This window comes from Mytilus trossulus, chromosome 14 (assembly GCF_036588685.1).
Source record: "Mytilus trossulus isolate FHL-02 chromosome 14, PNRI_Mtr1.1.1.hap1, whole genome shotgun sequence".
NCBI lineage: Eukaryota > Metazoa > Mollusca > Bivalvia > Mytilida > Mytilidae > Mytilus > Mytilus trossulus.
In genome coordinates, this window is record NC_086386.1 from 28,651,835 (window position 1) to 28,665,964 (window position 14,130).

Sequence of the window (14,130 nt, forward strand, 5' to 3'; positions counted from 1 at the left end):
GCCGGTAATACCCTCTTGGAACGCCACACCCTCTCTATAACCTGGACATCAATGACTCTGCACAACATATGAACAAACTGTAGACATCCGATACAAATACATATGGCATAACTCATCAGATTGATATGAAACACCAAAGTAAAAACAACAACAATAAACATAAAATCAAAAGACTTAAAAAAAACCGATCGGAGAATATTGACAGCCACTGAAACTTTGTTCCGTGTCAGTAAAATAATTAATAATCAAATAAATCCTTTCGTGGAATAAAGAAACAATCAAAACAAATCATTTTGCATTTATTATAAATACATTATAAACCAATTTAGAAAAAAAAACATGACATTTTGCTTGGTAAACAGTTAAAAGTACATGTCACAATCACAAAACGATGAAATATTCGGACAAACTTATAAAAACAAAACCCACAGTGTGTAATCCTTTCGTTTTAAAGACAGGAACCGTTTCGATATGAGTAAGGGATGTCGTTAGTTTAATATCGCACGGGATAAACCCAAGATGGGTAGTTTTTACTGTTCTGCTACGTACTATACTTCAGGTAGAACAGGTGCAGAAAAATGTGTGCCGATAGAACTCATTGTAATTTTCTAAACTAGCGCGTTAAAAATACGGCCCAGCATATTGGTCTGTGTAACGCAGAGTTTATATTGATATCGCAACATCATTTTATATAGTCTAGAACATGCGTATAATGTGCGACATAAATGAGCTGTCCATTATCAACCGGTACGTTCACCCCTAACTTTATTTATATGTATTAAAAAAAATAAGGTATGCAAACATTGAAGTAAAATTTGAATATTTCAAGACACTTGATACACGCTTTGGTCTAAGAGAACGAAGTCAGCTGTAACATTACTCTTAATGAACCCGTTGACTAAGGCAGTGCTTAAAACCGGAAAAACATCTAAGGGTCAATTCCTGTTATATCTTACAATGTTCTTAAATTTGTTTTTCTCTTCAACTATTTGCAATTGCAGTGAAAACGTTTAAGTTATTCCTGATCAGATAAATTTTTTATTTGCATTTAATTTTCTATTGAAAAAAGTAAAATCACAAAAATACTAAACTCCGAGAAAAATTCAATCGGATGTCCCTAATCACATGGCAAAATCAAATGACAAAACACATCAAACGAATGGACAACAACAGTCATATTCCTGACTTGGTACAGGCATTTTCAAATGTAGAGAATGGTGGACTTACATATACTAGATTGCAAATTATTTTATTTCTACAACTGGCATTACGTAATATATCTAAACCTTGTATATAATGAAAGATAACCTTTGGTTGTGTAGACAATATGTCTCCAATACGTAAGTTACTTCTAGCAATCCCATTTTTTTTTCATTTTTCATATCCACTAACATTAACTACTTGTGTTATAATTAAGCGTTGTGTTTCAATTGAAAACAAATATAAATAAATATAGTTTATATGTATAATATGTGACCGTCAGGGATGGTTAACAATGACTAAATAATTGAAAGTATACAAATGTATATAGCAAATTCTTTCTGATTTGTTGTTACTCACTTTCCACTCTAACATTTTTGTTTTAGTCCAAACGGTGTGTATTTGGCTGCTTTGTGCTATACTTACCAATATTGCCAATGGTAAGTGCTATCTAGAGTTAATGACATCTTTTTTGAAATACAGGTCTGGTGCTGTAGAAACAAAACAGAAGGCAAATATTCTACCGGCTGAAAACACACATAAATGAGAAAACTTTTGTTAATCAATAACCAAACTTCGTTTATCTATTGTGTATAAATATACACACGATAAGATAAAAAAAAATCGATGAATTGCCTGATTTCCCAAGGTCCAAGTAAAACCAAGTGCGAGGACAGACAAAAGCGTCTTCTTATATGTATGCATATTTGCCTCTTTAACAAACATCCCTTGCTATAAATTATTGCTGAATTAACAGAACACATGATTTTTTTGGTGTCTAAGATCTTATATCTAAAAATAGGGAAAAAGAAAACCAGTTTAAACATAACTGCCACAGTCAAAGATTGCATTCAAGAATGTAATGTAAAATAGTAACTGAAAGCAAAATGAAGCCATAACTTTAAATAAACGAAAACAAGATCTACATTTCGAAATACACGAACACTAATCGTGGTATTTGTCTTTATATCTAAAAAGTAGCGGGTTATTCCAAAAAGTGAAATACTGTAAGTCAATAAATGGACTTACTTTGAAATCATATTTTTGTATAGAATCGTATATGATGCAATAACACTGCTATAAGACTAACATACAATTAACTTTTACAACGAAAAACGTAAAAGGGCAGATAACATTGGGTAATCATTTCAAAGTGTGAATTACATACAATCTTTCTATATATAAAAGCTCAATCTTGATAGCCCAGTAGGACTTACTGCATGTGTATGTGTCAAGACGATATACCAGGAACGTTGGGTTATATGCTAACATGTTCCGGTCCTTAGTCAGGAGCCTGTAATTCAGTTTTTGTGTATTTTATTTGCTTTTAGTATATCATTTTTTACATAGATCAGGCTGTTAGTTTTTTTTTCAATATACTGGTTTTACATTTTCCATTTCGGGGTCTTTTATAGAATGCTAATAGTACGCAGTATGGGATTTGTTAATTGTTGAGTGCAGTGACCAGTCATCAGTAACTGTTCTTAATTTCTATGATATTGTAGTCTCTTGTGAAGATTAGTCTCATTGACAACCATACCTCATCTTCTTACTTTTATATTGTAAAAAGATGTTTTTTGGAACTTGGTGGATGCAGGTAGATATATGGTATTGCTATTATATAATGCTATATATTTGCAATTGTGTGCTTTCCTCCAGTACTCATATGAGAATAAATGAAATTCTATGTTCGTGTTGTGAGTACACTCATCATAAGTACACAAATGAGGTTTTAGATCCCATAAATTTTGTTACATTCGCCGCGTCACAATCTGTTTGTCGAGCATAGGTATTTTGTTTTGTTTTGTTGTCTTTTCTTTGTTATCATATAATAAGAATGATTTGTGTATTGCAGATGTGTGATTGTACCGTTTATTTTATTTACAGCTTCATTGAAGACTTATTGTACGCAGCAATATCATTCTGATGCGATTTTTTTTTTTATCGTGCTTTTATCTTTTTTACACATGTTACATACAGCTTCAAGTATGTTAACACTTTTCTTTGAATTCTTTTTTAAGGACTCATCTGTTATAATTGTGCAGATATAAGCCATTCGAGATTTTGCAATCATGTTGAACAGTGCAAAACGGGACAGGTAATAATACTTGAAAACAATCATTTCACTTTTTTCAGCGGAAATTACATTTTTTTAAATATGTTCCCAATAATTTAGAAATTGGTAAGAAGGCTAAACATAATTCCCTCTCATGAACGTATACGACAAACCTGTACTCTGTGTATGTTTAATCTAATGGCTTTAATAAAACAATGTTACTCAATATTGATAGAACGTTAGCAGTGTTTTCTGTATGGATTGAAATTTTAAAAAAATGCATTTCAAATGAAGAATAGAATACTCATCGCTAAAAGAAAGTCGCGTGCTTTTACGTGTAACTTTGTTGTAAAACTAATTGATATTAATTGATATCAAATAATTTTGATAAATATTAACATTTTAGATTAAGGAATTAAACAATAAATGTCTTCTTTTTCGATACATATGTGGTTTAGTTGACCTTTTAAATTAACAAAAAACTAATATTTCTCATGGCCGTCGGCCTCAGTTTATTTCAGTTTTTTAAAGGCAATGACATCACGTTTGTACATCATCATAAGACAGTACTTAATTAATATTATTACATACAAATGAAACAATACAAAACATATTTTTAGGTGTGCAGTTTGAAGCGGGTTGTTGACATCTATGGTGATACGTCTTTCCGTCAAGGATGCACTATGGCAGAAGTATTATTTATCAAAATATTTTTTTTATGTGAAATTTGTTTTTTCTTTTTTAATTATACCATTAAATGCATACAAAAATCGTTAATGTTTAAGCTCCGACATTTAATCTTGTTTTTAATAATCATCTAGTATATTTTGTTTAAGACAATTTAGTAGTAAAAAGTCGAAGAAGCAAAACGAGGCTTACTTTTTATAAAGACAAAATACAATTGAACGTTGGTATAAAACATAACAAAACATATCTGGAATAGTCGTTCGATATTTATAGAAGACAATCTTGAATTTCTTGATTATATTGCTTGATTGATTGATGGATGCTAAACACAACTATAAATACTATTGTGCTAATTCAAGATGGTCAGTTTTGCTTTTTGGCAAAGGATGCCGAAATGCAAAAAGAAAACCACCGGGCACAGACAGGAACACTGACAATCCTAGAAAACTAAATCGAAATCGATAGCCAAGTGCATGATTTAGCGTCAGTGCTAACAGGATTCCAATCTTGAAGTTGAACTTCTTAGACCACTTGACCATCAAGACCCCCTTTTTTAGTTTAGTTAGAAGTATCATGTGTATGTACTTCGATATCATATATTCGTAATATGTAACAGGAAGGCGTTCAAAATGCTCATGTTAAAACTATCCTCGCATATTAGGTAAAACGTTCTTCATGTTCTTTTTTACTGCGAAATAATTGCTTTTCATATTGCTCTTTATTGAATACTATCTCGTTTATTACTCTCATTTTATAGAGCTAGATGCACTGCAATACTTAAAATCATTGTTTTAAATATGAATATTTTACAGTTATGTCAATCAAAGATATCTGTGAACCATACAGGAATATGTTCACATTGTTGCTCATCTGATCTTTGCAACAGTGTTGGATGTGGGGAGGAAGGTAATTAAACTATTAATTTTCCAAAATGCCTTACTCCGTTTGGAGATCCTGCATATTGAATACTATCGATTTTTGTTTGATGTGTAAACTTGATTCGTATCTTTGAAATCGATTTACGGGATTTGAAAATTGATACATTGCTGTCCACATATAAATGTAGGTACATGTATGCGTATTATTCCATCAGATTTCATTTTTCTCGTACTTATGCATTGAAATAATAAGTGTCAAACCTTAGTATATGGTGATCTTAGGCCGTGTTCACATTGACCTAAATTCGGTGTTGTGTTAGTGTAACTCACACGTAAACTAAACACAATTGCGTTCCCATTGATTAAACTCAATGTTTACATGTAGTGTAAATCATGTTTTATCTACACACAGTCGATAGTCAATGTAGGCCTTGTGTAGGTTAAGTGTACACAAAACTATGCATTTAGGACATTAGTTTTACAGTGTATATATTTAAGGAGGAAACTATTTTTGAGCAAAATTGATAGTTTTGATAAATATTAGTATAGTTCTTTACAGAAATTGTTGTCTAAATTTTATTAATTTTATCAATTTCTGATCAAGACCCAAAGCAGCACCATTGCCGAACCCATCAGGCAGCAACCAATTAATTTTCAGGGAGGGGGATGGCTATTATAGTTGAGTATAAAACCTAAAGGAGGGGGAGGGGGTGGGATGTTGGGCTATGGATTTATTTTTTGGAGAAACAATTTGTTTCCAGTTTTTGTCCCTGATTTCCTAAAACTGATTTCGACTTGTAGAAAAAAATCTATAGCCTAATACCCCCTTCCTCCCCCCCCCCCCCAAAAAAAAATATTCAAAACAAATAAAATAAATAGTTGCTGCCTGATTCATTTGAAAAGGTCTTCCCGAATCGACTTGTCGTACACAGAAATATTTGCCACTGGTCTTTACTCAAACAACGATTCACGCATAAATACATTACTAAACAAAGTGTGAGGTAAATGATATGTTTGTCTAGTATCTCAGATCCGTCAAATTACACTTGAAATAATAAAAAAACAACGTTACCCTATTCCCTTACCAAATACTCCTTGGAGAAGAAATACCATTTGAAACAAACAGAAAAGATAAAAATGTAGTTTTCCCTTATATCTCAATCCTTTTTTTCGGCTGTAAGCATGCTGCTGCAGCTAACGTTTTCTAATGCGTAATCGAGACATCTCTAGTATATTCAAACTACTGCAAATTATAAAAATGGCTTTCATAAAGTAGCAATCACTTAACTTCAAAAAGGGGGAGGGTAAATTTTTTTCGCGCTTACGTTTTTATCTCGATTTTTTGTTCGATGCTGGTGATCAAAATCTTTTTTTTTCAATATTTAACACTATAATGTAACGGGAAACTCTTGATTCAGAATATTTTTTTTATCATCTGTATGACCAGAATCTTTTTTTTTATCAAATTGGCGATTGGAATATTTCCATCCCCCTTTTTGAAGTCAAATGGTCGTTCCCTTTCTTCTAGAAAAGTTGTCCGAAAACTTTGAATTCTGTTCTACGTAATGAACATTTAAATGACATATAGTTTACAAGTGTGAACAAAAGTTATGTACAGGTAGCTAAACAAGATGTATAGATGTGAACAAATGTAATGTGAAACCAGTGTCCATTACGTTAAACTAATTGTAAACATGTTTACTGTACACGGCGTTTGGTGTGAACACGGCCTTAGATGTTTACTTATGTCACATTTATATTGCGTACGTATCTATAATACTAAAATTACGAGATCCAATTTGTAAGCCGTCATCACGTAAAAACGACGAATCAAAGAATTCAACTTTATATATAACTAATATTGTACAAAGGTGTAGATTAAAAATTACACCACTCCAGGCCCTTTTGTTTTCCACGTAATTAATATTGCCAATAATTAAGAAGTTCCGGGTCGAGTCCGATACCGATACCAATAGTATATTCACCTGTTACCTATTACCTTATCTGTACGTTCCGCATCTGACAGGCGCACCAAAAAACGGTGTATTCAGGATTAATATGCTATATACACGGGTCATAATCACAGGGTTGACACTACTCAATTGTCAAGTTGTATACTCTATTGTAGTATTTTTATCAGTAAGACTTTCTAAGATAACAATACGAATACTAAAAATCTGGACTAAAAATAAGGCGTATAGTTACAGTTTTCAATTTGTTAGCGGGCATGACGTAAAACAGCGAATCAAAGAATTCAACTTTATTTATAACTAATATAGGACACTGCTGTTGCGTAAAACAGCGAATCAAAGAATTCAACTTTATTTATAACTAATATAGGACAATGCTGTTGATTAAGAAAATACTCCAATACACGACCTTTTGTTTTCCAAATAATTAATATTACCAATAATTAATAAGTTCCTGTTCGACGGGTTCAAACAGAAAGATTTGAAAGCAAAGAAAACAGTGTATCTTATAATCGGCATGACATTATCAGATGACAATACTAATACTAAAATAAGACTTGTGCATAGTTATATACTTTAATTCAGTCATGGACCCGCGATATCACGGGTGTGTTCTAGTATTTAAAATTAAGCTTTTTACCAATGTTACTGAATATTGAAAGTTTGTTCTTTGTATTCAAAAAAGCACCGAAACGACAAAATGGTACACTTTGCTATCAGTGTGACGGACAACTGCAGTCTGATTCATGTCATAAAGTAACATTTTGTGGAGATGATGAGGTACTATAATTAATCTTTTTAAAAAAGGTTCATGAAATTTGCAATTAATCATTGAAAAAGGAAAAAAACAAGATTAAATTATTATAAGCCAATAACAACATAGAAATATTGGAAATTTACATTCAGAAATATACGTATAGTCAATGGAACAACAAAATATTTTTCATTGACAATTTGCGTTTCACTCATGATAGTGAATACGTATATGTAGCTGTGTACTTTTTCCCCATGCTTTACTTAATCGTACTAAACCTTCTTGCGAAGCTTTAGTTCCGCTTTATCAAAGAGTATGTAAAATTTAAGAAAAAAACGTATTCATAACTTTGGTGTGTCCGATGCGCTTTTCTAGATATATCGGCACCAGAAACACTACAAGTTTGAAATGCGAAGCACAACAATGATGACCCAAATGGTCGTTTAAAGAAAAGAATAATCTGACGATAAGTTCGACATTAAAATGGAATCAAAACCTTAGTTTCCAAATAATGTATATTTGTTTAGCTAAATTTTTATTTTTATCTTGTATAGATGTGTCACATATCAGAAGAATCATGGAACGGAGAAATAATATATCGAAGTGGTTGTAAGGATAACAATATAGTATGTATATACCATTTTTAGTTACAAGACTTCAAAAAAACTTGTACTGATCATTCAATACATGGCAATTGTGATAAATCCTTAAACTCAATACATCTTTTTAATTGTGGAAGAAAGGTTTAGAGCGGTGTGCATTCGACAGCAATCTCGTGAAATACAATTTTAAACTTTTGTTATCGGATACTTAAACACAGTACTGGTATAACAAAAATTGATGGCATTTGCTTCGAACGGTCTTCAAATTATTTAAAACCAGGTTTAATCCACCAATTCTACATATGAAAATGCTTGTACCAAGTATGACAGTTGATTACCATTCGTTTGATGTTTTTGAGCTGTTGATTTTGCAATTTGATTAGGGACTTTACGTTTAGAATTTTCCTAGAGTTTATTATGTCTGTGATTCTACTTTAAAATAAAATAAGATCATTCTGATTTAAAATCTAACACAGTGTGCAAGTGAGCAGTACCCATATCCTGTTCTTGGAAGAAGGAATAATAGATCAATCCAGAAAATCAGATGCTGTAATTACAATTTGTGTAACGAAAGATTCCAAAGTCAGACGTTAACAATAAAGCCAGTGAAACCTGACAAATTGAATACAGTTACTGTCAAAACTATTGAAGCCACGACACTTACAACAAAAAGCTACCTTACAACGCCCGTAATAAATAAAGGTATAAGCTATATATATAGGTACAATATATATTTTGTCGACACATACGTGTATTAAATATAAGAAAGACCTACATTTTGCATGCAACTGACAAATTATTGCAGCACAAGGATTTCAAATAAAACATGAGCTTTCTTGAACACATTCTGAAAATAACTTCACATACAAGACAATATGTTAGAATAAGAAAAACTCTTTGCAATTAAAAATATGTAAAATCAATAACTATTTGTCAAATTCATCAGAAGAAAGTAGATTTTTACAGCAAACATACATTTCTGGTAATATTCATCGTTTTAGTATAAAATACTAATTACCGATTAATAGCAAATAGAGATTTTTCAATTAAATTGCAATGTATCTTAAGTTCTATAACAATGAGTTTAGGAGTATCGCTCATATTTGCAACTGATGCAGGTATATTACGAATATGTTACAGAGACAAGTTTTCCACGCATTATATCAATATATAAAATTGAGAATGGAAATGGGGAATGTGTCAAAGAGACAACAACCCGACCAAAATAAAAAAACACAACAGCAGAAGGTCACCAACAGGTCTTCAATGTAGCGAGAAATTCCCGCACCCGGAGGCGTCCTTCAGCTGGCCCCTAAACAAATATATACTAGTTCAGTGATAATGAACGCCATACTAATTTCCAAATTGTACACAAGAAACAATATGTATCTTTGTAGATTCACAACCTACTGATTTCATCTTACTATTTCCGGACAGTAAATACTATGAACACGCTCAACCTAAAGTAATCTTAACATCAAGCGACTCCGAAGTATTGTCAGCTTTTGAATTCGGTACTCATGTCACCCAAAAATTCAGTCTTATACGAGACAAGACTGAATATCTCCTAGATCAGAACGTGCTTATGACTGATGGACTAAAGCAAGCTGGTCTACAGATATATGGCCGGAATATTGCGTCTGTTTATGGATTTATTTTAAATCCTCCTTACTATCAACATCATTACAGTGACGGATATTTAGCAATACCTACTCGTTATCTAGGTACCACTTACATTATTCCTTCATTTCAAAACATAAATTCCCGAAATGTGATCACTCTATCACCAAAAAAATCGTACACATCGGTAACGGTGAACCTGAAAATCTCTCTTGGCTTTGTAAAGTTCAACAATCAACAATATTTTAATGGTGATAATATAACAGTTATGGTTAACAAATATGAAACATTTCAAATTTCGTTAAATGCAACTTCTGATTTAACGGGGACCTTGGTCACAAGTAGCGATCCTATAGCTGTTGTAAGTGGTTTTAAATGTGACAATACAAGTTACAACATAGAGTGTAATCCAATGATTGAAATGGTTCTGCCAATTGACCAACTGGATATTGCTTATATAATTCCACACATAAACATACGACCTGACAGTGTTGTTAGATTGTTGAGTGTCAACGATACCTTGGTAACGATTCAATCTAAGTATAGTAATAATGTGACAAGACAGATCAATGGAAGACATTTTTATGACTTCCCACATAATGAGGTATCACGTGTTACAGCTTCCAGTGATATATCTGTGATGATCTACCCACAGACATTCGGTATTGACAAGGGGGATGCTTTCATGATGACAATACCTGGTATCAACCAATACCGACCATATTACCACTTCGTCGTACCGGAAGGTTTTCTAAGTTATATTAGCATAACTGTAATAACGGGAGAATTTAATAATTTCTTGCTAGATGGACATACTGTTATTTCTGCAGATAAAGTACACACATTGGTTTTTGGCATATTTAATTATAGTTCCTTCACGAAACCAATTTCAAGTGGTGAACATACTCTGAAACATAAGTCCGGAATAATATTTGGACTTTGGGTTTATGGAAGTGTGGGCTACGATGCTTATGGATATCCTGCGGGAATGAACTTTCGACAATAAAATAATTATATTTGAAGTAATATCACACTCATTGCAGTACTTCAAATTATGATTTTATCTTTCATTTTATTCGATTGCCGTTGTATACCCATGTGAGACAAAATTACATTATACATAAAAAAACCTTGTAAGTATTTTACATTATGCCCTCTTATCATCCACAGATTTTACTTACGAATTCTTAGAGACCACCAACTTGAAGTCAATCACAATCGTTAACTCCATACAACTTGCCGCAACTCGTTGATATTCTTATTGATCAGTACAAGTGGAGGAGAGGCAATTTTATTACAATCATAGACATTTCTGTAGCTACGATCGTCAAAGGAGTTTTCTTTCGAGCATAACCCGTAATCATCCGTATGTATCTCATAACTCAAAAACCAAAGCATTTAGAGCAACTCTGACATGGATACAATTGTTAATCAGGTCACGATCTATCTGCCCTGAAAATTTCAGATGAATCAGACAACCCGTTGTTGCCCCTGAATTGGTAATTTTAAGGAAATTTTGCTGTTTTGGGTTATTATCTTAAATATAATTATAAATAGAGATAAACTGTAAACAGCAATAATGTTCAGCAAAGTAAAATTTACAAATAAGTCAACATGACCGAAATGGTCAGTTGACCCCTTTCGAAGTAATTTCCCTTTAGGCCATACCAATTTGTTTCCTTGTTCGACGGACCGCCCGCACCTATTTTTTCAAAACAAATGTTTTAATTTTTTTTATATTCCCGCTTCCCGTATCCGGAAATGTAATCATGTCCATTTCCCGCACCGTTTTCTTTTTGTAAAAATTATAAAAAGATACTAAAAATTGGTTTCTTTCCCCCTTACTTATATTCCCTATCAAAACATGTTCGTTGTTAGAATAAAGTACAAAGAACTTCTGAATGATTTGCCTTCAACATAGCCGCTGCATGTTTATACGCCTGTCCTGATTGATTTTTGGGCTTGTCGTTCAGCAGTTATCGTTAACGTTTGTTGATGTTGTACATGTTCATTGGTATTTTCCCATTTGGATATTATATAAATTAGATTGTTGGTTTTCCTGTTCGAATTGTGCAAGCTAATAATTTTGGTGTCCTTTATAGCTTGCTGTTTGGTCTGTATCAAAGCCCTGTGTAAAAGGCCGTACTTCGACTTGTGTTTGTTATTATTAGGTTGATAACAACCCTCCATCAGACAAGGGGTCATTTCACTGATGTAGAAAAGAAAATAGAAATACCAAGGATTAGTATAGTTCTTCTAAACAAAACATTTGAAACTCAAAAAGAGGAGAGTTACATCATATTTTAAACAACTTTTAAAAAAGAGGGGTCCACTTATTTTGAATAATATTAAACTGTTAAAGTAAATATGCTAACATGGCTTAAGTCCAGGAATATTACAAAATTATTTAACATGTTTTGAGTAAACTTTTACTATTTAATACCAGATAGATATATAGTTCTTTGAGAAAATATGACCCTTTTTGTACAAACAAATATATTATAAATTATATTGATCCCTCATAAAACATGACAAAAGGATATTTATAACATTAAGGCGTTGCCCCTAAACTGATTATGTCTTGGATGGAGAATGGTCTCATTGTCAGTCACACATACATAGACCAGATTTAATTATTTCTTGGTGAACAGGGAAAAATACTTCAGAAATTAAAGAAATGTCAAAGTACAAGTGATAAATCAAAACCTACTATTTTATGTTTACAAAAAAAAAATTAATCGCTCGCCTTTACCTTTTCAGCTTCGCCTAAAAAATTTGCAAATTAAATATTTTTCTATTAAAATTTTCAAATCGCTCGCTCGCCCAAAATTTTGTCATGAATCAATCGGCGTCCTTTGTTTAATATTCACATACACCAAAGTAGGGCGACACAGGCTCTTTAGGGCCTCTATTTATAGTTCGTTCTGACGTTGTTCGTTATATTACTGTTCCAGGTTTGGAGGAGGGTTGGGATCCCACTAACATGTTTAACTCTGCCAAAATATTTATGTATGACTTTTTGTGCCTGTCCCAAGTCGGGAGCCTGTAACTCGAGGGTTTTCGTTTGTTTATGTGTTACATATTTGTTTTTCGTTCATTTGATTTTTAAATAAATAAGCCCGTTAGTTTTCTCGTTTTAATTGTTTTACATTGTCACATCGGTTTTTCTTATAGCTGACTATGCGGTATGGGCTTGGTCATTGTTGAAGGCCGTACAGTGACCTATAGTTGTTAATGTCTGAGTCATTTTGGTCTCTTGTAGACAGTTGTCTCATTGGCAATCATACCACAGCTCCTGTTTTATATCTTATAATTCATTTAACACTAAGGATATTTTCAATAATGCATCACTTACTCAGTCGAAGTTTCACACTCGGGGAGAGAACACAATCAGTAGAAAACAGATGATCCGACTTTTGAGGTATATATTCTATCTATTCTGTTATTTTGAATCACTGGCTAGAAATCGCAATGCACCCTCAGGGGGTCAAAGTCTACACCCAACTATACCACGCCCGTTGAATATTGTGTTTCATCTAGTCTTTTTAAGTCTAAAATGGTTTTACACTTGTAATTTTGGGGCCCTTTATAGCTTGTTGTTCGGTGTGAGCCAAGGCTCCGTGTTGAAGGCCGTACCTTGACCTATAATGATTTACTTTATAAATTGTTATTTGGAAGGAGAGTTGTCTCATGGACACTCATACTACATCTTCCTACACCTTTTTTCGCCATGCACAATGTATCAATTTCTACATCTTGTGCATGATCTTAAGAAACTGGTAACTGTATGCAGGTATTGTATCCTTCTTTCTTAACATATTTTGTAATATTCTGAATTTGTCGTGATATCATTTAATATTTTGAGACTAACAATTGTTTAGGCGTTAATATAACATATACAGGAAAAACATTAATGTTTAAATGCAACGTTGCATGTTTTTGTCCACTAATTTCCGTTTTAAACATATCCTCCCCCTCAAATTGTAATGATTATCTGTTATGGTCGTATTTTACATGTTAAGTAATACACAAATAAAAACGCATCAGTTAATTTCATTCAGGAAAGGAAACATACAAAAGAGAACACAATTCAGTTATATTTTGATCATTGAACCTGTAACATATTCATTTGGAAAAAAGGTAAGACATATCTTAAAGCAAAATTCTTTTGAACATGTTGAAATCATCTACTAAATGACATTCAAGAATCCATAAGATATGATGGATAATAGACATTTAGCTAGGAAGTAGAAGACTTCAAGAATTAAAGATGAATATCTTATTCTTCAGTCTAGCTACTATCTTAAAAACATGTCACAAAAATGTATACAATTGAATGATTTTTGATTAAAAATTAAATATC

General features: G+C 32.5%; 1 protein-coding gene across 1 annotated transcript; it reads left to right on the top strand.

Annotated features, from left to right (window-relative positions):
* Window positions 1-3,884: 3,884 nt before the first annotated feature.
* LOC134697641 (uncharacterized) lies at window positions 3,885-10,773 on the top strand. The gene is made up of 6 exons (XM_063559924.1): window positions 3,885-3,948; window positions 4,756-4,849; window positions 7,477-7,571; window positions 8,100-8,171; window positions 8,624-8,849; window positions 9,545-10,773. The coding sequence occupies exons 1-6, from the start codon at window positions 3,940-3,942 to the stop codon at window positions 10,771-10,773; spliced, it is 1,725 nt and encodes a 574-aa protein (XP_063415994.1). The 5' UTR covers window positions 3,885-3,939.
* The last annotated feature ends 3,357 nt before the right edge of the window (window positions 10,774-14,130 follow it).

Excerpts from the sequence above, each read along its gene's own strand:
- LOC134697641 (XM_063559924.1), top strand. Across the intron at positions 7,572-8,099 it reads CATTTTGTGGAGATGATGAG|ATGTGTCACATATCAGAAGA; the intron begins GTACTATAATTA and ends TATCTTGTATAG. Across the intron at positions 8,172-8,623 it reads GTTGTAAGGATAACAATATA|TGTGCAAGTGAGCAGTACCC; the intron begins GTATGTATATAC and ends AATCTAACACAG.